The 22,096-nt window shown below is 34.3% G+C and overlaps 1 protein-coding gene and 1 long non-coding RNA gene across 2 annotated transcripts; both read left to right on the forward strand.

Moving 5' to 3' along the window:
• The first annotated feature begins 662 nt into the window (after nt 1–662).
• LOC111993785 (uncharacterized) lies at nt 663–10,639 on the forward strand. The gene is made up of 4 exons (XM_024025616.2): nt 663–1,233; nt 9,832–9,978; nt 10,095–10,199; nt 10,329–10,639. The coding sequence occupies exons 1-4, from the start codon at nt 1,156–1,158 to the stop codon at nt 10,479–10,481; spliced, it is 483 nt and encodes a 160-aa protein (XP_023881384.1). The 5' UTR covers nt 663–1,155; the 3' UTR covers nt 10,482–10,639.
• A 1,941-nt stretch (nt 10,640–12,580) lies between these two features.
• LOC111993782 (uncharacterized) lies at nt 12,581–21,401 on the forward strand. The gene is made up of 4 exons (XR_002881006.2): nt 12,581–12,725; nt 12,861–12,987; nt 20,492–20,672; nt 21,057–21,401. It is a non-coding gene; the product is annotated as an uncharacterized LOC111993782 (long non-coding RNA).
• Nucleotides 21,402–22,096: the final 695 nt, after the last annotated feature.

The raw sequence follows: 22,096 nt of genomic DNA on the forward strand, positions 1-22,096 counted from the left end.
AAAATGTTAGAATTATGTGTTACATAAATTATGATATTAAAAGGAATTTGCCAAAATAGATGGATTTAATTATGGTTTATTATAGTTATTTATTTTTAGCTATGGGGGAAATTGCAATGTGTAATTTAAACTACAAAATAGTAATTAACAATCTAATTAAAAAATTTAACTTGTAATGTTCAATATTATCCAAATTAATCTCATGTTACGATGTTGATTGCTTTTTTTTTTTTTTTCAATTTTTATTTTATTACTTATGGAGCACATTTCAAATGCCCTAATATTTTATGTGGGTAACCATTCACTAATTTGCTAATTTAAAAATTAATCAAGATAGTGGAATATAAATGGATATTGTAAGTTGAACTCGAATTGCCAAGAGTCTTGTGACTCGTCAGTTATCCTAATAGTGTTTTTCATGGGGAGAACCTAGGGTTCAAGATTATCAAAAAAATAAAAAAAATCTAAGGTTCAAAACTGTGAATTTCCTAGTTTTCGTTAATAGTTTAGTTTATTTATTTATGTACAGTTATTTAAAGTCTCTTTTTATGGGTAAGATGATATTGCCATAGTTTTTCATTTTCAAATATGGTTACACATCTCCCAAACAAGAAATACAAACCCACCCAGCCTTGAATTGACAATACAAGTTGTGAAATAAAAAGTTACCAAATCCTCAAAAGGGCTTTTTAGTTTTTACCTTCTTTAACAAGCCAAAACGTGTCGTATTTCTTTCTACCTGCCATATTTGAAATCCAGTAACGGCTGGTTTTCTCAGTTCTCTCACTGTCTTCTTTTCGCCACCTTGCACGTACCCCAAGAACCCAAAAACCGCCACACCCAGCAAACCTCACACACCCTTTACTCCCTTTTGTCCATTTCTTCATGCTGATTCAAGGTGCTAACTCTTAAAAAGAATCAAAACTTTTTTTTTCTCTTCAAACTTTGCAGTTACGATTTCTGGGTTCCACTCCAAATGGCGACACGTGGGCTCAGACCCATAATTTCCTTTTCAGCTCGAACCCCATTTAATTTCTTGTTCATATCTGAGTTACAAACACATAAACTCTGTTGCCCAGAAAAAGCCTGCCTTTTGAGTTCAAAGCAAACACATTTCAGAGCTACTTTGTGTGTTTGGTCTGTTTTTTGAGGAAAATGGCTGCTGGGAATCCGAAGAATTTGATGCCCACTGAGGTTAAGGAGGAAGTGATGGAGTCTGATACTGAATCCGTGGTAACCTTACTACTTTACCTTAATTTTTTTTTATAATAATTTTGTGTAGCTGAATTCAGTTTTGGATGCTGCTGGTTATTCAATATACTTTGGGCTTGTTCTTTCACAAAATTGTGACTGAGTGTACTGGTTGAGTTGTAGACTCTGCTGATTTTTACATGTCTGTTTTGGTTATTGAATTTTATGTTTATTAAGTAGAATAGTTTAAAAATTGAAATGGGTACTCTCTCTCTTCTTGCTATCTTACAAATTTGTGATCATTGTGAATTTGACTGCATAAGTTCAGTTATTGACTCTTTTGATTATTTTCGTGCATGTTTTTGGTATTTGATTATTTTGGTTGCTTATTGACTGAAATAGTCAAAATGTCTGTGGGCTTCTTATCTGTTTTGGTTCGTTTAGATATGCATTAAGTATTGAGATATTGACCATTTTGGTTCCCCTCCCATGAGTAATGAATTCACAGATTTAAGATTAGGAAAAAAAGAACTTCATGGAAATTCTGTTGGCGGCAATTTTACGACTCATGAAATGGAGGTCACTAGTTCTAATCTCCTCTTTCCCTCCTTGGGATGAAATCTTGCGCATATATGTATAAGAACATTGAAAGTGAAAAATAACAAATGCCACCTTGCTTTCCTAGATGCGAAGTGTATTGCTAAAACTGGAAGAAATTTGGATATAACTTGCAACTAATTGAAAATCAGAAATCTTTTTTAGAAAGAGACTTGGTTGATCCAAATGTCTATTTATTGAATATTAACTCATGTTCATTAAACTTGATCATTATGTGTTGGTTGTTCAAGATGTGAAGTGGGCTTCATCTATGTATTGGTTTCTTGAGATATGCATTAGGTATTGAGGTCATTAAAAATTATTACCTCATTCATATTTGACCCTTTATGTTCATCAGTAAGGTATGAATCAGTGATCTTTGCAGCTTTGAATCCCATTAAATTCATACTTTTGTGATGGTCGTCATTTTGTTGATATTATGTGCAATGACCTTCTTTAATGGCCATAAAAATAAATGAAACATGAATGAATTCAATTTATTTGTGCAAAGTAGGTATCCTTGGTGCTTTTTGTTATCTTGTACATTATTGAGTGCATTTGGAATGAAATTTTACAATAGAGAATCTTAAATTGATATAATATTTCTAGAAGCATTGTGGCAATCACTCGAGGTTCAGTTTTCCCTTCCTGTAATATTACATTTCCATATGCCAAGTTTTGTTTTGTTTTCTTTACTGCTTTTGGATCTCCATTTTCTTGCACTTAGATATTAAATTAGGAAAACTGTTTTAATTATTGTTGATAGAGTAGTTAACATCCTTACATTCTGTTTTCTAAGGATTTTTTTTTTAAATTAATTTTTATGATTAATAATAACTCCACATATGTCTATGCTTGGTGTCATATATTTTGTTCACAGTTGGTCCCAAACTCGGAAAAAGGAGGAGGTTTGCAGTAGGTTGACTGCCAGCGCGTAAAATTTGGTCACTCTATTATGAATGATTCCACTATAGATACATGTTAGGAGTTTCCACTAGATTACATGTGGCCAACCTTGATTAATCTGTTAAGGATCCATTGCTAACCCCAAAATGTGGGACTCAGGCTTGGTTGTTGTTGTTGTATGATCATAATCTTTGAATTAGTAAAGGCATGCTGCACTCGCTTTGCATTACAGATATTTCATAATTTAAGCTTGCTTTATTTTATGAAGCTTTGTTCTAGGGTGGTAGAGAAAATTTGACTTCGTGTTCCATGGTGTTCGGAAAGTGGAAAGGCTATTATGACATCCAATGTTAGGGCCAAGAATGGTCCGACATTAATGGACATAGTAGAATGTAAATATCCAATTGATTCGACACGTGAAAAGTGTTCACTTCATAAGAAAATCTAATCAAGATTCTGGGAATTAGGAATGGAAAACTGGATACTTTCCATTTTATCTAAATTGCAATGCTAATTACCACCTGACAAGCTTTCTCACATAAGCTAATGAAATCTTCTGTGTTCCAAGTTCCAACAGACTAGGACTGCAAGCTTTATTAGTTAAAAACATGCTCATATTAAATTTTCCTAGCATTCATCGCCTCAAGAGAGAGCAATGTGCTATTTTTAATATGAAAATCATGATTAAATAATAAATGTGTTAAGCAACAAATTAAAGAAACCCTAATAATAAGACTTTTTATTTTTTATATAAGTAAATAATTTATTAATAAAATAAGTCGTGGTAGGCTCATGACTTTGAGCACTATGTAATCTAAAAGAATTTCTTAAATTATTCCAAAAAATAAGTGATTCTTTGAAATCCAGTACAGTGATACTACCTGTGAGACCCCATGTATGGGTCCAATTAAACAGAGTTCAAATTAGCAAGACTTCAAGCTAGTTTTTTGAACTGATTGTATCCTTAAAAATACGATCATTGTGCTCCTTCCACAATTGCCACATAAAAAATAATGGTGCAATTTTTAAATCGCCTTATAGTGCTTCCCAAACCAAAATCTCCATCCAATTGATCACACTTCTTTGTAACACCCAATGGCTCCCAAACAACCTAAAAACTAGGCTCCATAAATCAAAGGCAACTTCAGAATGGAGCAACGAATGGTCTACTGCCTCCTCACTACACCAGCACATATCACTAAAGGGTCATTCCCCAGGTGGTTGTCCAAACAAAGAAAAAGACCCTCTTAGGTGCCTTAGCACACCAAATTCTCTTCTAAAGGAAAAAGTTTGTCGGTGCACCTCAAATAACCTCATTATAAGAGCACACAAAAAAGACACCACTCCCTTTTCAATTTCCATTCCCGTCACCCCTTCCCTCCTAGGAATATTGTAGTACCGAAGATCTAAGAAAGAACTGGCTGCTTCCAACTCCCAATCATGAAAACCTTTGTGAAATCTCATGTTCCAGGTCTGCCCCACTGCTCCTACATGACAATCCAAAATTGAATGGAATGAGGCATTTTGATTAAGCGAGCAAGCATAAAGGTTTGGAAACAACTCTTTAAGAGAATGACTCCCACACCACACATCTTGCCAAAGCCTTAAACATCCCCTATCTCAAAAGATACAAATTGCTGCAAAGTGTCCCAGCCTGCCCTAATACTCCGCCATAAGCTACAGCCATGAGGTACCCTAACTAATCCCAAAGTCCAACCACCCCATCCCTCCCCATATTTCTTAGTAATAATCTGTCGCCATAAATGAGTTACCTTAGTTCCAAACCACCATAACCACTTAACGTAAAGGGTTGGATTAAAACTCCCTAAACTTCATATCTCTAACCCACCAGTGGCAATAGGAGAACATACGGTGTCCCATGCCACCAAAGAGAACTTAAACTCTTCATCCGAGGTTCCCCACAAAAAGTTTCTCTGTAATCTCTCCAGCTGTTTAGTCATACTAGAAGGAATAGTAAACAAGGTGAGGTACACTATAACATCATACTTAAATATTGTTGGTAGCATATTACTCATATGCAAGTAAATGTATATCCATAGGCAATCAGAAAATGCCACTACACTCTAGAAATGGACGAAGGGCTGAAATTGAAATCCAAATGATTAAAGAAATGCTTTTAATAATAATATCATCAACTTAAGATAGTTTACTATATGATTTCCTTTCCATAAAATACATTCAACAATTAAATGAATGTTGATAAGAACAAATGATACCACTTTACGCAAACAAATAGGAAACATTTGACCTTTCACCTTTTTATCTAGTGAACAAGAAGAATATCATAGTTTGAAACATTTGTAAAAGGACAATTAGAACATAAAGATGGATCTAAAAGGATTCCAATTTACAAATGTCACTAAGTTCTAGTAGTGTAATGCGAGGTATTAAAATTTTTCACAACTTGCTACGGTGGCAAGTTATGATTAAAGTAACCATCATTTTCACATGGATCCACCATCGACACCACTTTAGTATACTGAAGTATATGATATGAATATGTGTTGACATTACTAAAATGCTTTTTATTTTCCTTTTAAGCTATTTCCTAATTTGTTTTAATTCTAGCAACACGTGTTGCCATGCTGGAAAGCATGGTGGCATGCGTTATTTTTTTTACTTAAAGAACTGCTATGGAAAGTAACGATTCTTATTTCAACTTCTTAATGAACCTCTATGGAAGGTAATGACTCTATTTAAGAAGTATAAGTCTACTTGTCTCTTACACTATACATTGAAAACAAAAGAGAGGAGAGAGAGAGAATGTAAAAATTTTAAGAAAAGGAAAAAATAATGAATCAAAAGAAAGCATATCATACTACCAAGTACAACAACAACAAAGCCTTAGTCCCAAAATTTTTGGAGTCAGTTGTGGATCTTTAATAGATTAGTCAGGATCGGCCACATATTTACCACCAAGTAGGAGAGCAAGAAATTTGAATGAGTGTATTTTGTTATAATATCTATTGTGTGTATAAGAATCAAGGCTCTATCTCAAACATATTATGCCTTTTAGTTTCAAACTATGTTCTTATTCATTTCAACTTTAGCAATGCGTGTTGCCATGTTGAAAAGCATGGAGACATGCGTTATTATTTTTTTTTAATTCATTTTCCTAAAGAACCACCATCATTAATAGTGGGTCTCAATTTAGTAAAAACACTAAGACCACTACCAATAGGAGCATGGGCATGGTTGTTGTTTTCTTTTCTTTTTACCTTCTTATAAATATTTTAAATTCATTTAGATCAAGTTTCAAAATTCATGTGTATAATTTTTTAGAAACTTTAGAATTGTAGAACTTCTATTAATGGTCATAATTTTGGCTACCGGCCATGGTATAATAGTTACGAACTATGAAAGATGGAACTCTTGAGGATTTAAGTTAATGAAAAAAAAAAAAAAAATCAATCCTGAATCCCAAGCATATTGTTTTGAACTGTATGCAGTCGAGGTATTCATCATAATAACAAGTTCAATGAAATTGTGCCTATATGCCTAAATGGACCTTTTCACACCAAAATTAGATCCAATCTAAAACAAATTTTCTTTTATACCTTTTTTTTTTCAAATGATGTCCCAGTTCTTTCAACATTTTGCAACACTTTTCACCACGCTGCAAAGCATGGTGGCACATGCTATTTTATTATTTTGGTTTCATTAATATTATCATCAAAAGTAAGTGGTGTAATATAGTTAAAACATATTACTACTACAAGTGGAAGCATGTTGTAATGCACATTTTTTAGCTTTAATTAATTGAGAACTGCTATTAAAGGTGAATGAGTCTAAGTTACTAGTAAAACTAGAAGAGTAAAATTTGCTATTACAGTTTTTGCCTTTTGGTTCTACATATGGCCCTGCTACTAGGTGAGAAAGATGAGTCAACTATTCAAACATTTTTTGGTAAGTAACTATTTTATATAGAGTCAAGATATTCAACATAATTATCACGTTAAATGTAAATGTGCTGATTTATGTACAATAGTTTGTTTATAGAAGGTATGTTTTTTTAATTTTATTTTTATTGAATGGTAAGTTACACAAGCACCTGATGGGCCTCGAACCCATGACCTTACCCTCCACCTATAATTTATAAGGGAAGGAGGTGCCAGTTGAGCTAGAGCTCATTGGTATTTAAATAAGGCCAGTTTCCTTTTTATATGAATTTTTTCTCTGCTTCCATTCAAGCTTCACCCCAGTTTCTTTCAGTTGTTGCAATATGTGTCACCATGCTGTAAAGCTTGGTGGTCAGAGTGCTAGGTCTTCTATAATTGGAAGTATGTAGGTGGATGTATAGTTCATCAACATTGTCATCAAAAGTCATGAGTCTGATTTACTAGAAACACTGGACCATTGAACCACTAGTAGAGGTTGCAATGCAGTGCTACGATGGTTAAACCTATCATCTGCATCTAGCAGATGAGTAAGATGGAACTCTACTGTTTGAAAACAAACTGAAGTCAATTGAAATATAATGAATGTGTTGGTTGAAAATTCTTTTATTGTGCGGTTTTTTGTTACTCCCTCAATTCCATTTTTATTGTCCACTGTTTCTTTTTGGGATGTCTCAAATTAATGTCCACTTTGAAAAGTTAACGAGCATAATTTGAATAAATTTACTAATGTTTCCTTTTATTTTATTGAAAATATTAGTGCCTCTTCTTCTTTCTCTTTCTTTGAATTAAAATTAAAGTGGGTCATGTTGGACGCTTATACCTTTTTATTTGATAGAAATGCATTAAATGATTTCCTTTTAAAAAGTTGGATTTTTTAAGGTGGAAAAACAAAAGAGATGGAGGAAGTATTTAAAATGCTGAAAGGTTTTCACCTACAATCCTTAATTTAAATTAGCTGAGAAAAGGGTCCTCCTTATTTTAAAGTTAAATCAAAGATTGTGATGGTCATCCCTCATAAGGCTTAAAAGTGATTAGCAGCTGAATATTTGTGGCAGCTAAACTTAGGGATTACAATACAAGGAGTTTACTATTTTAGTAGGAGCCTTAGGACTTACTGACTCAAATTAATGTAGAGTAACTTTATGGATTGAATAAAGTAACTTGGAAAAGAAATGACAGAATTAAGGGTTGTTGTGGAGCCCATAATTTCAGATAAATCAAATAAAGAAGGTATTTTCCTGGGTTATATGCCTTACACAGTGAAAGATCTCCTAGCCTGTTGGAGAGGCAGCTTCAAAGGAAATCAAAGATATCACGTGTGGAATGCTATCCCGCTATGCCTAATCTGGTCTTTTTGGAAGGAAAGCAATGCGAGATCATTTGATGGGATTCAAGCATCTTTGCTTCATTTGAAACTCTGCTTTCTTAGATCTTTATTTAATCGGTTGAGGAGTATGGGAGATTGTTGTTGTTCTTCTTTTTTAGGGTTCATGAATCTTTGTGATTTTAGGTCTTAATTTGTCACGTTGCCCTTGTATACTCCTTATGTACTCGGGTTTCTCCCTTCTTCAATTCAATAAAATTTCATTATGTAAAAATTGAACAAGGCTATTTCAATTTTACACCATTATTACATAGGTCTTGTTTCAAAGTACCCAATCAGATTGTCTTCGTAAAGTACCTAACCACTATTAAAAGCATTAATACATTATGGTCGTTTTTCAAAATAGTTGCTATGTAGTGTTAGAGGGACTCATGGCTGTGGCATGTGGAAGAATATTAGAGCAGGTGCAGAGATTTTTTTTTTTTTTTTCTTTTAATTTTTTTTATATTCCTCTAAAGGACCTTTATCCCGATCTGTTTGCATGTTCTGTGTCTAAAGAAGCTTGAATTTCTGACTTGGTTTTTTATGCTTTAGAGGGGGAAGTAGGAGCTGGAATTTACAATTCCACTGTGCTTTTCATGACTGGGAGTTAGAGGGTGTGTATACTTTCTTTGAACTTCTTTATTCCAAATTGCCAAGGGGTGAGGGTGATGATCATTTGACTTGGAAATTGACTCGGTCAGGAGTTTATGATGTGTGCTCCTATTATAATTTTTTGTCTGATCCTCCTAATGCTTCTTTCCCTTGGAAGAGTATTTGGTGTGTAAAGGCACCTAAAAGAGTGTCTTTCTCTTTATGGACAACAGCCTGGGATAGAATTCTTACTATTGATAATCTTGTTAAGAGGGGATTGCCCCTAGTTAATTGGCGTTGCTTGTGTTGATGTGATGGGGAAACTGTGGACATCATTGTTTGCTCATGCTTTTTGGAGTAAAGTTTTTATTTATTTATTTATTTTATTTTTATGTTTGGGATTTAATGAGTGATGATGCCAAAGGAGGTTGTTTCTTTACTTTTTGCATGGAGGAATTGGTTGGGAAAACAGTTTTCAAGTATTTGGAATATGGTACCAACTTGTTTAATGTGGTTGATTTGGTAGGAGTGCAATACCCGTACTTGAAGATATGGAGAGACCTTTAGATTATTTGATGTCTTTGTTAGTTGGGACTTTGTTTGAGTGGTCTTGTGTTTGGGGCTATACATGTTGTACTTCCATTTCTGATTTCCTAGAATCTGCTAATTTTTCTATTTGATTTGTTGCAGTTTTTTCAAGTATAGAGTGTTCATCATCGTGAACACGATGTACTTAGTTGATATGTAGTGACTGAAAAATTCATTTAGGTAGATGAAAGCCATGAGGCATATGAAAGAAACGTAGAGAGTAGTCTTCTTTTTCCTCAAAGCTTGTTTGTATAAAATTACTATGAGGGCCATTCTTATGAAAATGTAAAATTATCATAGGGGGTTTTAAATTTAAGCTATACATTTGGATAATACCTGCACATAAATTTAATTTATTTAGCTAGTGCTGTGCATAACTAACATGAAGTCTATATTGTGTTTGTACTTGGTTTTCAATTAGTATGATTACTGCAACAGATTGCTTTTTTGAAAAACTAGCGTGGGGAGCCAATTTTTACCTGCCGTAGGCAGTTTGATGAATTATGTGTATTGTCACATAAAATTGAGATACATACATGCTAGATGTGGAAGCTTATAAGAATGATTTTTCCTTGCCATTTATCCACTAATTTCATACAAATTTGTAACCTTTTTATTCTTTTCCTATTCTCTCCCATTTCGCACTCTACTTATCCTTTTTAAAATTATCAGGGATCTACTGATTCTCAACCACCTCCATTGCGTCTGTATAGTATAAATGTGGGCCAATGGGATGATCCAGAAGTGGCTAATCGACAATGTGGCCAATGTGGTAAAGTTGGAAATTTGACTTGTTTCTCAGCTAGTTTCCGCAAATGGGTATGTTTGACTATCAATTTCTCTGCTTACTTTCCTCAATATTTCCTTCAATTCATTCAGTATCTTTTGTATTAACTTTATTTCTTACCTTATGTTCTAATTCTTGGAATATTCAGGCACTTAGGAGAGCTACAGAAGAAGAGCTCAAGCAACATTGCAGCCGCTGTGGTGAATTTGGACATAACTGTTTGAGTTGTTCCATTCCCATGACTGATGAATGGGTACTTTTACTTAACATTTATCCACCCAGTATCTTGATATTCGTTACAAATTTTTGACAATGTTTTTTCTCTTTTAAATCTTTCACCTTTTTTTTTTTTTTTTTTCCCTTCTTTACATGGAATTTTCAGGAACGGTTTCCTAAACCTCGACCAACTAAAGCTGCTCCAACTGGCCCCATCAAATCTCCAAGGAAAACAAGGAAACCACCACACTGCAGTGAATGTGGTGCAGCAGGACATAATCGACGGAGTTGTATAGTCCGTCGCATAATCATGAAATAAGTTTATGTTTTTCCTTATGCTGAACTTGTAAACATCTGTACCTTGCTTATGTTTGTTCTGGTTTTCAGTTCAACTTGGTTTTGACCATTTGAGATATTTCAATGGCTTTTGGTGCTTGGAACTAAAAGTTAAATCTATTCAGATAAGAGTCTTGAATATATAGACATCTAATGCCCCTCCCCCCACTCCTTTTTATTGTTCTAGTCATCTTTGATAATGTTAGAAGTAAAATTGCTATTATTTCAGGATCTGAAAACTGTGAGGTTATAATGTAAAATGGAAATTTTAATAGGGTTAGAACATTTTGAGGTGTGTTATAACTATGCGTATTGTCACCTATGACCAATTCGTTGAGTCTTCTTATCAGTGCCAGGTTCTCAAGCATGTTTATTGTTTAGGACTAAACCTCAATGGATGGCCATAAAGTTAAATCCTCAACCTGTTTCCTTAATGTGCAGATTGGCAAAAATGATGGTCTGAAAAAGGAAATCCACTCTGCACTCATGATTAATAAATGGCAGATGCCTGGCATTCATGAGCTGATATTGCTGTAGTGAACTAGTGGTTTTCTCTTTGGGGCTGTCTAATTTGAAGGTTAAAAGGATTTTTTAACTGAAGGAAATGAAGTCATGGGCAGGTTGCAGTATTGCTGCCATGTCATGGGCCATGGGCCAGTTAGCGTATGGCTCAAAGCTCACATTACCAATTTATGAATTAAAATTTTCATTTTTTTTTTAATCTTGAATTACGTACATGTATAACTTTGAAGGAAATGTTGGTCATCTAAATTGGAGTCATATAACTCACTGGATATGAGGTCAAAACACTTCAAAATAAAATCATAGTATTCTGAAACACCACTATTGTTGTCAAGATTTTAGAATGGACTTGGGTAGTGTTGTTTCACTAAGGTTTGCAGTCGTCGAGTTAGAAAGGGATAGTCGTTTCAAAGTTAGAAAAGGTATGCAGTATGCTTAAAGGTATGCTATTGTTTCGAAGTGATAGTTTAGTTGTGGAGATTAGACCTTGACAAGCGGGTTGGGTCGATTGGATTTACTTTGGTCTGGTTTGATTTGAGCCAAATCAAGTTCGAGTTAGAAACAAGTTCTCCTAAATGAGTTGTAAAATCCATAATACCTACCTAGTCTTTTTAGGATTTGATCAACCCGATATCTCTCTCTCTCTCTCTCTCTCTCTCACACACATATAAAATTTCACAAAAAAAGAACCTAATGATACTGTTTTTGTCCTCTATTAAAAACCAATAAAAGAACAAATAAACAAAAACATTATGCATATAACGTTGAGCATGTGTGTATTTGCCCTCAAAATGTCATTTGACTAATACACATAAGATTGTAGAGGAAACGATTTGTCATCAAAAGGCCATGAACAAATTATCAACTGAGTTGGGAATGAGTTTAATAGTTCTGTAGAATTCAGGGATGGTAACGATGGAATGGGACAGTGACGGCCAAATCTCTACATCTAATATCGAAAACAAAAATTCCCTTTGATAATTGATATAAGGTCAATTTATGTAATTTGGGAGTCAACTCGACTTTACATTTCAATAGATCAGGTTTGAGTTGAACCTTTTTTTATGGGTCAAAAAATCCTTACCAATACTCATATATTCTCTTTGGATTCAAGTAGGTTATTTGGTTCGAGTCCAATTTTGCTAGATTTAAGAAAATCTAAAGTACATACCCATGTTTTGCCCTAATCAAATATATTTGAAATAGAATTCCTAAAATTTAACAAGATATAAGAGGGGCTTTAATGTATAATATTTAACAAGTTGAGAAAGTTTAGTTGCACAACAAAATTTCACAACATCCATGTTTTAAATTGTGGTGGCTCTATGTATAATATATTTTATTTCATTTCTTTTTGACCTACGAAAGACCGACATCTTAGCTTCTTGTGAAAAAAAAATGTTATGACTTATGAGATTTTGTTATGGTTGTAGAAGAAATCTAAGGAATATGGATTGGAGTCCTTGTACAAGGTTTTTATAATGGGCAGTTGTTGTTTTCAATAAATAAAAACGACTGTCGTTTGATGATATAGTTAAAACATTTATTTTCTTGGTCCGCAAGGTAAAGACCCAAGAATCTGAATAATAAGCAAAAAACTCTGCCGCCGTTTCAAAGAACTTTAGACGGAGAAAAATATGTGAGCGATCCTCCAAACGACGGCGTTTTAGCTTTTTGAAGAATTGGAATCGACGTCGTTTCGAAGGTTTCTATTTCTCCACAATATTGATTATTGACGCTGTTCACATTTTCCCGTTAAACAAACAAAATTTTGTTTTGTTGAAAATTGAAATCCTATAGCTATATTCCAATCTCTTTGCAATTTTCTCTGCTATGCTAGGGCCTTTCATTTTTGCAACAACGGAATGGCACGTGCCATTTGGATATCCTTCTGGAAAGTTCCAATGTGCTGCTTCCAGCTTCGGAGGAAGATTCTGAATCCAGATTTTTAACGCTTCAATGGCAGAGTTAGTAATAAGCATCAATATTCAGTTTAATTCATTGTCGAAAAAACAGTTGGGATAGAAAATAAAATTGCATTGCTGTTTGCCTTTGACTTCTTAATTTGCAATATATATATATATATATATATATTTAATGAACCATTAATTGAAGTTACTTTTTTTGGGCTATGCATAGTGAAAATTGTAGAATCTTTGTTATTTTAAGGTGAATGTATTTGTATAAAGAGGAATTCAATGTATCAATCAATGGCTTACTTTGTAGCTACTTGTTTGGTATTTGCACTTTTAGGAACAAATGTGGAAAGAGGAGAGCAATTAATGTAGCGTAGCGTTAAGAAAGAGTGAGTTGATTCAAGTTGAGAGAACGAACAAAGGTAGAAATATATATATATATATATATATTTAATGAACCATTAATTGAAGTTACTTTTTTTGGGCTATGCATAGTGAAAATTGTAGAATCTTTGTTATTTTAAGGTGAATGTATTTGTATAAAGAGGAATTCAATGTATCAATCAATGGCTTACTTTGTAGCTACTTGTTTGGTATTTGCACTTTTAGGAACAAATGTGGAAAGAGGAGAGCAATTAATGTAGCGTAGCGTTAAGAAAGAGTGAGTTGATTCAAGTTGAGAGAACGAACAAAGGTAGAGGAAGACCAAAAATAACATTAGTAGTAGTTAAAAAGGATGTCAATTAAGGAAGTAACAGAGAGTATAACTTTAGATAGAATTGAATGGATGAATTGACTAATCTGTTAAAGATCCGTAGTAAATTTTTTTTTTTGGACTAATTTGTTGTTGTGGATCTTGGAAAGAATGCAGAAAAGGAAAGGAAAGTGCTTAACAATGGATGAATTTCTTGCATTCTTCTAGAGATCCTAATTGAGGCTTAAGAAGTTGTGATTTCATTGACGCGAGCTTGAAATCGAAAGGCATGTATGTGTTTCTATATGATATCCAAAAGGATGAGTTGTGATAACCCACCTAGCCTCTTTGTTAAGATTAAATCTCCAAGCCTCCATTGCTTCGACAGTGTTAATGATAACAAATAATATCCTCCACTATTAATGTTTCTCTGCCCCAGGTCATAGGTTTTAATGTACTTATCTTCAGCTCCTTTTTCTGCTTAGTCACTGCATATGGTTGAAGACGTGAGATTGGGATCAAATCAATACACCCAAGTTAGTCCTTGAGAATGGATGTACGCTGGTTCAATGCCATCTCCTGAAGAACAGTTTGTTATGGTTTAATTTTTCATTTGATCAGACTTCAATCCAGAGTGCCATGGCTCTCTTATAGTGTGGATTGGCAAAACCTTCGAAAAAATCAGAGAGAGGATGGATCAGTTTAAATAAGGCTTCTGAGTGTTTTAAATGTTTGAACCAACAGTTGAGAGTAGAGCTGTGAAGGCAATTGTCACTACCTTAATTGATGATCTTCTGAAAATGTAGAATTATATTGATCTTGGAGATCAAGTATCTTATAATTTCAATGTGGCCATCAAAAAAGTCATTTCTTTCATGCTACTACTGTTTGATGGCTTACAGTGTCTTGGATGATGATAAGAAAGGCATGAGTTTTTTTTTTTTTTGGTTTGTAGGGATATGTTTATGAGGTGCATGTTTCTGTTCTCGCTCGAATCTTTGAACATGTGATTCAGGCTTTAACTTTTTTCTCTCATGAATAAAGAAGGCATTCTTTTGGGCTGGAAAAGTTAGGAGGGCTGCTACTCAGTTGGGGGTTTTCAAGGCCGTTGCCCTGACAGTTCTGCATTCCATCTTTTTTATACCAAAATCACTATAATGTTCTGCAACGGTAGAGGAAATTAATCACCCCTGTTTCCCTCCTTTGAGATCATGTTCTTAAAGAGATTAACCAAATATTTCTCTAGGCTGGTCTATTGTATGGGGGCAAAACTAGGTTTCTAGATTAATTCAAGGTTAAGATATTACAACATTCTTTATCAAGTTCATAGGTAGGTATCATTTGAATAGTTGTGTCAGGCTGTTTGAGATGTAGCATGATGTGCTTCAGTTTACCATATCAATGTGCAAGAAGTTCAAGATAATTATGTTTAGCATATGACAAGTCCAGAAAGGAGAGGAGGAGGGTCAGATTAGTAGGTTGCTTGTAGCCCAAGTTCGGGGCATGGGGTTTAAGGTTCCTATCGAACTTCATGATTATTAATTCTTATCTTTTAGTGATTTATTTGATCATTTAACCACCATGGTAATGTCTTTTTGTTCTGGGTTTTGATTAAATAGGATCAATAATCCTATTTTAAAGGTTCCTTCACTTCCCATTGGGATATCTGCCTGGCTGCTATGAATGCTTCCTATCTTATCTATGATTATAAAGAGGATTGCCTCCTTTTCAAGCCATTCTTGTGGAGAAGCTAATCAAGCTGATTATTGGTTTGCTGAGTTGACTTATTTTATTTTATTTTTATTTCAGTGATTTGCTTTGAGTTAGATTATGTTCTTCCTTTTGAGACCTTGATTTTGTATAATTTTATTTTTCCGTCTGTATTTGCTATTTAAAAATGAAAAAAAAAAAAAAAGAAAAAAAGAAGAGGAAGAAGATAAAACCTTGTAATGGAAAGAAATAAGGAAATTGCAAGAGTCAATTCTCTTCATTTCCATGCACATTTTGTGACTACATTAATGAACACGTGGAGAGAATGTCAACACGTGGTGTTAAAGGCATCTTTCTTTCTCAAGCATTGCCTTTTAATGCCTCATTTTCATCATAGACTTAGGGTTGATGTGCTTCTCAAACAGAGAGGAAGTGAGAGAAATAACATTTTCAGTGCCATTGAAATTATCCTATATGGCAGATCAGAAATCATCAGTTGTAATTCCTACCGGCTGCATTTTGAAGAATGAAGTCCAAAAAGACAGATGTAAACTCTCGGTAATTGAACACCCATGCATCATCATCTGTCTATTTTGATCTTTTAATTTCTGGTGGGGATTTCATCCCTATGAGTCCAATATAATCATTATTTTTACCTGCATTTTATGATAAAATTTTAATTTTTAGTGGTAGATTGATTAAGCCGATATAATTTTGTGGAGATTTTGTTGCCTAATAAGTTATGCTCGCATCGATTTGTTGAATTTAGGGGTAGTGAAGTTGGTTGTTTTTCAATGAATTTGAACCGAATCTTTTTGGATTGATGGAAGCAGACTAGGATTTGATAATTGGACCAGAGAATTTATAATCCTCCTTAGGTATATCTCTGTCAATGGAAATTGGAAATAAATATTGTGAGGATATCCTTATTGACCAGTCTTCCCTTATAGATCTTGGCAGGAAAGGTGACTATTTTACCAGCCTAGATGGTCTCCATTCTGATACTGACAACAATGTTCTAGAGTGGCCCCTTGTCTAAAGTGGAATACCATTTGTCAACAAGTCCTTGGAAATACTGTAATTTGAGTCTCTGAGCTGTGAAGCAAGTGGCTGGTAGCATCAGATGAGGATGTACAGTGCTTTGTCTTAGCATTTTGCTTTTAGTAATAATGGGATGAAGATATACTGAATTGTAGGCCTTATGATGGAAATGCTAGCCCCTTCAGCCTACCTAAATGGTAGAAGATTTTCCTCTGTCTCCATGGTATTTATTACCTGATCTGACCAGTTCAAATTGCAGACACTAACAGTCTCCTTTTTTCTTTTTCTTTAAAAAAAAAAAAAAAAGGAAAAGGTGGAAGGAAGTAAGAAATGGGGAGGATGGAAAAAAAGGCAAGAAGTTGATTTTCTATTGTAAGTGTTTGGTAAGAGGGAAGGAAAAGTGGATGGATCGAAAGTAAATCTTAACTTCCCTTGTTTGGTAGATGAGTAGATGAAAGGAAAGAATTTTCTATATTATTACTAATATTCCTTTTTTAAATAAAGTGGCAAACTTATCAGTTAGGAGGATATGAACATATAAAATATCTGAAACACCACTTGCTGCTTATTGCTACACTTTGCCTCAGTGTATTTATGAACATTAATATACTTCATTTGGATTCTTCCAGGTGGTCACATTTTCCTGTTGTTGAATGATGCATTTAAGAAAATGCATTGTATTTTATGTAGTTTTGTGTTTGTAATCTCGTAAATGAGATGGCGTATTGTTTCCTTGAAGACATGATTGAAATTTCTTACTTGCATCGGATTTTCTGGAAGTAACTGAATTGGACACTTCCAGAGCAGTGTATGTCATAATTCTATTAAGCCTGGTGAAATGTCCATGTGTGACCTAACATTGGCTCATTGGAAGATATACTGAAGAAAAAAAAAGTGATGGAACCTTTTTGTTACGAGTTTGTCATAACAACGGAGAAATTCTTTTTATAAAAATTGAATGGAATATCTATTGGGAGGGTCATTTCTATGTTTTCATACTATTTAGATCTTTTTATGTGTGTTTATTGGTGATGTGCTTCCTTGTGCATGGGTGTTTATGACATCTATGGTGGCATTTTTATGATTATGTGTCATTATGGGAGCATGCTTATTAATCATATGATGAATGCATAACTATTTTTTTTTGGGTGAGACGTTTAAGCCCACAAAATTATTAGCTATGATGTGTCCTGCTTCTGTTTGTTTTTTCCACTGTCAGTTGTTAGCTTGATGTAGAAGCCTTGCTACAAAAGAAATGAAGAAATAATGTAAGAAGGATCTTGACATTGTGGTTAGCAATATTTCTACAAATTGTATCACATGCTTTTCTATGGAAATCTACATTTTTCAAATGCATTGCTTTAACTTCTAGAGCCCAAATTGTATACATATGGAAAAAAATTAGGCTAAGGTTTGTTCAATAAACAGCCTCCAATCGAACATTTTAGGCTAAGTTTTTCTAGTTAGCTGGTTCTAGCTTATTCTCTAACCGAAGTGGAGCAAGATGTAATACAAAACTTGACCTAGTTAGACTTGTGGGAACTGAGGTAGGCTATGCATCTATTATATTTTTAAATGAATAGCTGCTAGTGCTTGTCATAAAACATTCTTCTGTCTTTGCTTCCTCTAGCCTTCTACTAGGATAGGAAATCTTCTTTGTACTTTTCGTAAGGCGACTATGAAGGTATAACCCCAAGTATTATAATTGTGCCACTAAGGATAAATGCACCTATAACCCTTAAAGTAAGTACTCAAGTTAGAAGTTGTTTGAGCTGCAAAAAAAAAAAGTTAGAAGTTGTTTAACACCCTGTATGACACAATCTTGTTACAAAGTGCATAAGAGAAAGCCCAGTTTTGACCATTTGATGATAAAGGCAATAAAGTCATTATCAATTTAATTCTTTTTGTTGGAGAAGGTACTCGCTAGATGTTGAGAACTACTGATTGACGTTCTCATTACAACATCTTGCTTAGCCTAATCCGCCTTTTGAGAATTTCCACATGTTGGTCATGAATATATATGCTATTGGATATTTACCTTTTTCTTGGCTTAAAGGCATAAAGCATAATGTATATGTGAGAAATGTTGTTTTTTCCCAAACAAAGTGGCTCTCAAAGAATACTGGTCTTAACTAGTAGTAAAGATATTTGTAGTAGCTGTACTAAGTGTACATGAGATTTAGCAGCAAGCAACCATCAACGACATCAAGACCTGTAAATAAAAGCTTCAGGGTCTGTGGTTTTGTCAAGTTTTCAGAATTATTTTGAAGGATGTGTGCCATCTCGCATTGCAGGCGACAAAGTCTTTCATGAGGATAGGATGGAACTAGTAGTGGTCTCTTTTGTTTTGTTCTTGTCTGTGGGATTGTTCTGTTGCTTGTTCTTCTTGTTCTGATTTTGTAACTTTTAAAAAAGGGAAACTAGCCCTAGTTCATCGCATCATTATAGTTCAAGTGTTGGAATAGATTCCCACTTTGGTCTTTGCATTAAGAACAGGATGTTTCTTGCGTGGAACAAATTTTGGTCAACTAAATTATCTTTGCAGAATACTGAATCATTCTTAGACACTCAGTGTAACTTTAAGTATTTTTTTTCTTTTAGTGCAAATGAGGAATATATGTAGTCAACCCTGACTAATACGTTGAGGATCTGTAGCTAACCCCAAAAAATTTGGGACCCTGGCCATGTTGTTGTTGTCATAGTTCAAATGAGGGATACTAAGATAGAGAGGTGGTATATGATGAAAGAAATCCACAAGTAGCTTTCCTTTTTCTCAGGTTGATGTTCATAACACCTGCTATGCCTTAGAGTGTGTTTGGATGGAGGCGGAGGAGGGGTGTAGAGAGAGAACAATGAGAATGGTTTAATGAACCATGTTAGGATTTTTTTAGAGGGGAAGGGGGAAAGGTTTGAGGGGATTTGGAGGGGTATCTTACCCCTTCAAACTCTTTATTTTTAATTCCCTCAATTTGGGGGAAGTTGGAGGGAGAGGGGAGGGGTTCCACTTATATCAAAAATGTTTAAATTGTCAATTTTGCCCTTATGATGTCAATTTATATCTATTTCTTTAAAACTAGAAAATAAGGATAATAATGGTCAAATTATATGATCATTCCCCTCCCCTCTACTCCCCCAACTAAAATTTTTAAAATGTCCAAACAAAGGGGAAGGATATCTATTCCCCTTCCACTAATTTTTAAAACATTCAAATAAGGAGTAAGTTTAATCATAATTCTCCCCTCTCCTCCACTCTACTCAATTTCTCCTCCTTACCCTCCACTCTCCTCTCCCTCCAAACTTCCAATAGACTTTTTATACAACATGAATATTGAATGTAGTGATCAATATACTCTTTTGAATATTTGAACTTAGCAGGCCTGATTATTAACATTTATCTCTTCATTTTTCATTCATTGCTTAGTTTCTTGAGAAATTTTGCTTTTTCATGTATTTTTGTTCCCAGGATGCTAAGACCACCCCAACCACCACAAAAAAAAAAAAAAAAAAAATTGGGCCTAGGATAGGTATACTGCTCCCCCAATTACTAGGTAACCGAGACTGAGATCCACTTTCCCTTTTTCCAGCATTTTCTTTCGTAATGGGTATCAAGTTTTCCAGAATGATAAGGCCATCTGCCATCTTGGGGTGTTCTCATGCCCCTAACATATTTCATATTGGAGGCAATTTGAAGGAAGGCAAAGCAATTAACTTAGTCATTCTTTTAGGGTTTTTTAGGTTCAGTTGATCTCTTGAATTTCCAGGTAAGTGTTATGGCTCTTCTTTTAGAAAGAGCAGATGTTTCTCACTAGCCAATTATTTGTTTTTACCAATGTCTGAACTTGATTGTTCTGGAGGCTCTAACTTCCAGAACTTTCACCATGTTTTCCCATTCATAATATTTCTGAAAATAATTTTACTTGATTGGCATGTTCCTCCAATTGGTTTCCTCAAATAGATGGTGTGCTGCTTAAAGTAAAACTAGTTCCTCCTGTCATTTTGCCATTTGTATATTAAGGTCCTCCTCTATGCATTTTTCTATGCGTTTTATGCTAGATGTTGAGACTTTAATAATATCCCTTTTTTTCTTTTTTCATGTCTGTGACCCTGTAGAAATTGAAAGCCAAGAAAATTGTCAAAAATGCTAGGACACATTTGCTTATCGAAAAAGCTAGGAGGAAACGTTTGTCAGGCCAAAGCTCAAGGTCGTTGGCTGTCAAAATGAGTAAAGTCCTCTCAGCTTGGAGGAAGCATTTGCCAGGTCAGAGCTCAAAGTTGTCAGTTGTTCATCAGGGTAAAGTTCTGAACTTCATAATAACTGAAAACTATCAGGGTAAAGTTCTGAACTTCATAATAACTGAAAACTGTACTTTTTGTTCTCTCTTTCTCTCTCAAAGGGATAATCTATAGGGAAGAATATTTAGATTTATATTTCAATTCATTCAACTGCTATGAATTTTTAAAGATCATCACAAAAGTTTCATTCTTGTCTACAAAATTACCTTTCAAACAACATCGAAGATGCTAATGAGATGAGGATCATGTGATACATAATAACGAGTTAATGATTTGTATAAAACATGACTTTGTAAAGTTGGTATTCATTGCTTCGGAAGAGACATGCTCTCATTTATAACTATATGTTCTCTTCTCGTATGAACTTCTATATCTCCTCTAGGTAAGGAAATCATTGACTTGGAGGAGAGCACTGGTCCTGAGGGCAGCATTGATTTGGGAGAGAGCACCAAAGCTGATTCCCTGCCTTATCAAGCTGGGCTGGAAGTGGAGCAGGTAGCCAAGTTTAGAGAGCAGTGACCTGGTTTCTGCTAACTAATTAAAGCCAGCCCCTGACTCCTAAAACAGTTTTAAGCTGTACTAATAAGTCAAAAAGTGAAACCTATTAACTTTCTTTGTCTGCATAAAGATGGAACTCATTTCTAAACTCCACCTTTTTTGAATTCACCTTTGTTGTAGATGTTTAAACCATTATATCCTTTGCTTTGGGGTTTTTAATCAACTTAAATTGATAATTTTGGTTTATGTAGTTAGTACTAGCTAGTTTGCACCCTAATTTCCATTTGTGATATACGCACAAAATGAATTTTAGTTACCAGGTTTTCATTATTTCTTTTGGAGAAGTTGTTAGTTATTTGGTGGAAGAAAAAATTTCTACCTAAAGCCCATCACTAGTGATGATTGTCCAGTGGGTGCCACTTTTGCTGGGAAAGTTAATGAGTAATGCTAGGACTACAACTCTTACTACAACTTGTTCACATGGCAAGTTGTGGGTGATGGACCTACCACTTTTACTTCACCACTCACAACTTGCCACATAAGCAAGTTGTGACAAAAGTTATGATCCTAGCATTTTCTTAAATTGATACTGTAAAAGTGCTTTTGAAGTTTGAAATCCAAAAGTTTGGATCCTCCATTTTCTTATTTTATGGGATTATGGTTAGGGTATAGTATAAATAGTTGAACATTTTAGTATAGTTTCATGAATAAAGAAAGAAAGAAAAAAAGAAAAAGAAAAAAAGAGAGAGAATAACGTTAGAGTCAATAACAACCCATAAATGCATGTAATTGCTTAACACTGAAGCGTGGACGATATATTTTCTTATCCAAAAAATGTAGGTTCTACTTGATTGAAGGCTCTAAATTTTATCACTAACTAGTTGTATACTTACGTGATGCTCAGAAAAATTTGAAGATTTGTTT

Source organism: Quercus suber, unplaced genomic scaffold (assembly GCF_002906115.3).
Source record: "Quercus suber isolate HL8 unplaced genomic scaffold, Cork oak 2.0 scaffold_173, whole genome shotgun sequence".
NCBI classification, from domain to species: Eukaryota; Viridiplantae; Streptophyta; class Magnoliopsida; order Fagales; family Fagaceae; genus Quercus; species Quercus suber.

Coding starts and splice junctions, on each gene's coding strand:
- LOC111993785 (XM_024025616.2), top strand. CDS start 1,156: ATGGCTGCTGGGAATCCGAAGAATTTGATGCCCACTGAGGTTAAGGAG. Junction 1,234..9,831: donor AGTCTGATACTGAATCCGTG/GTAACCTTACTA, acceptor TAAAATTATCAG/GGATCTACTGATTCTCAACC. Junction 9,979..10,094: donor CAGCTAGTTTCCGCAAATGG/GTATGTTTGACT, acceptor TGGAATATTCAG/GCACTTAGGAGAGCTACAGA.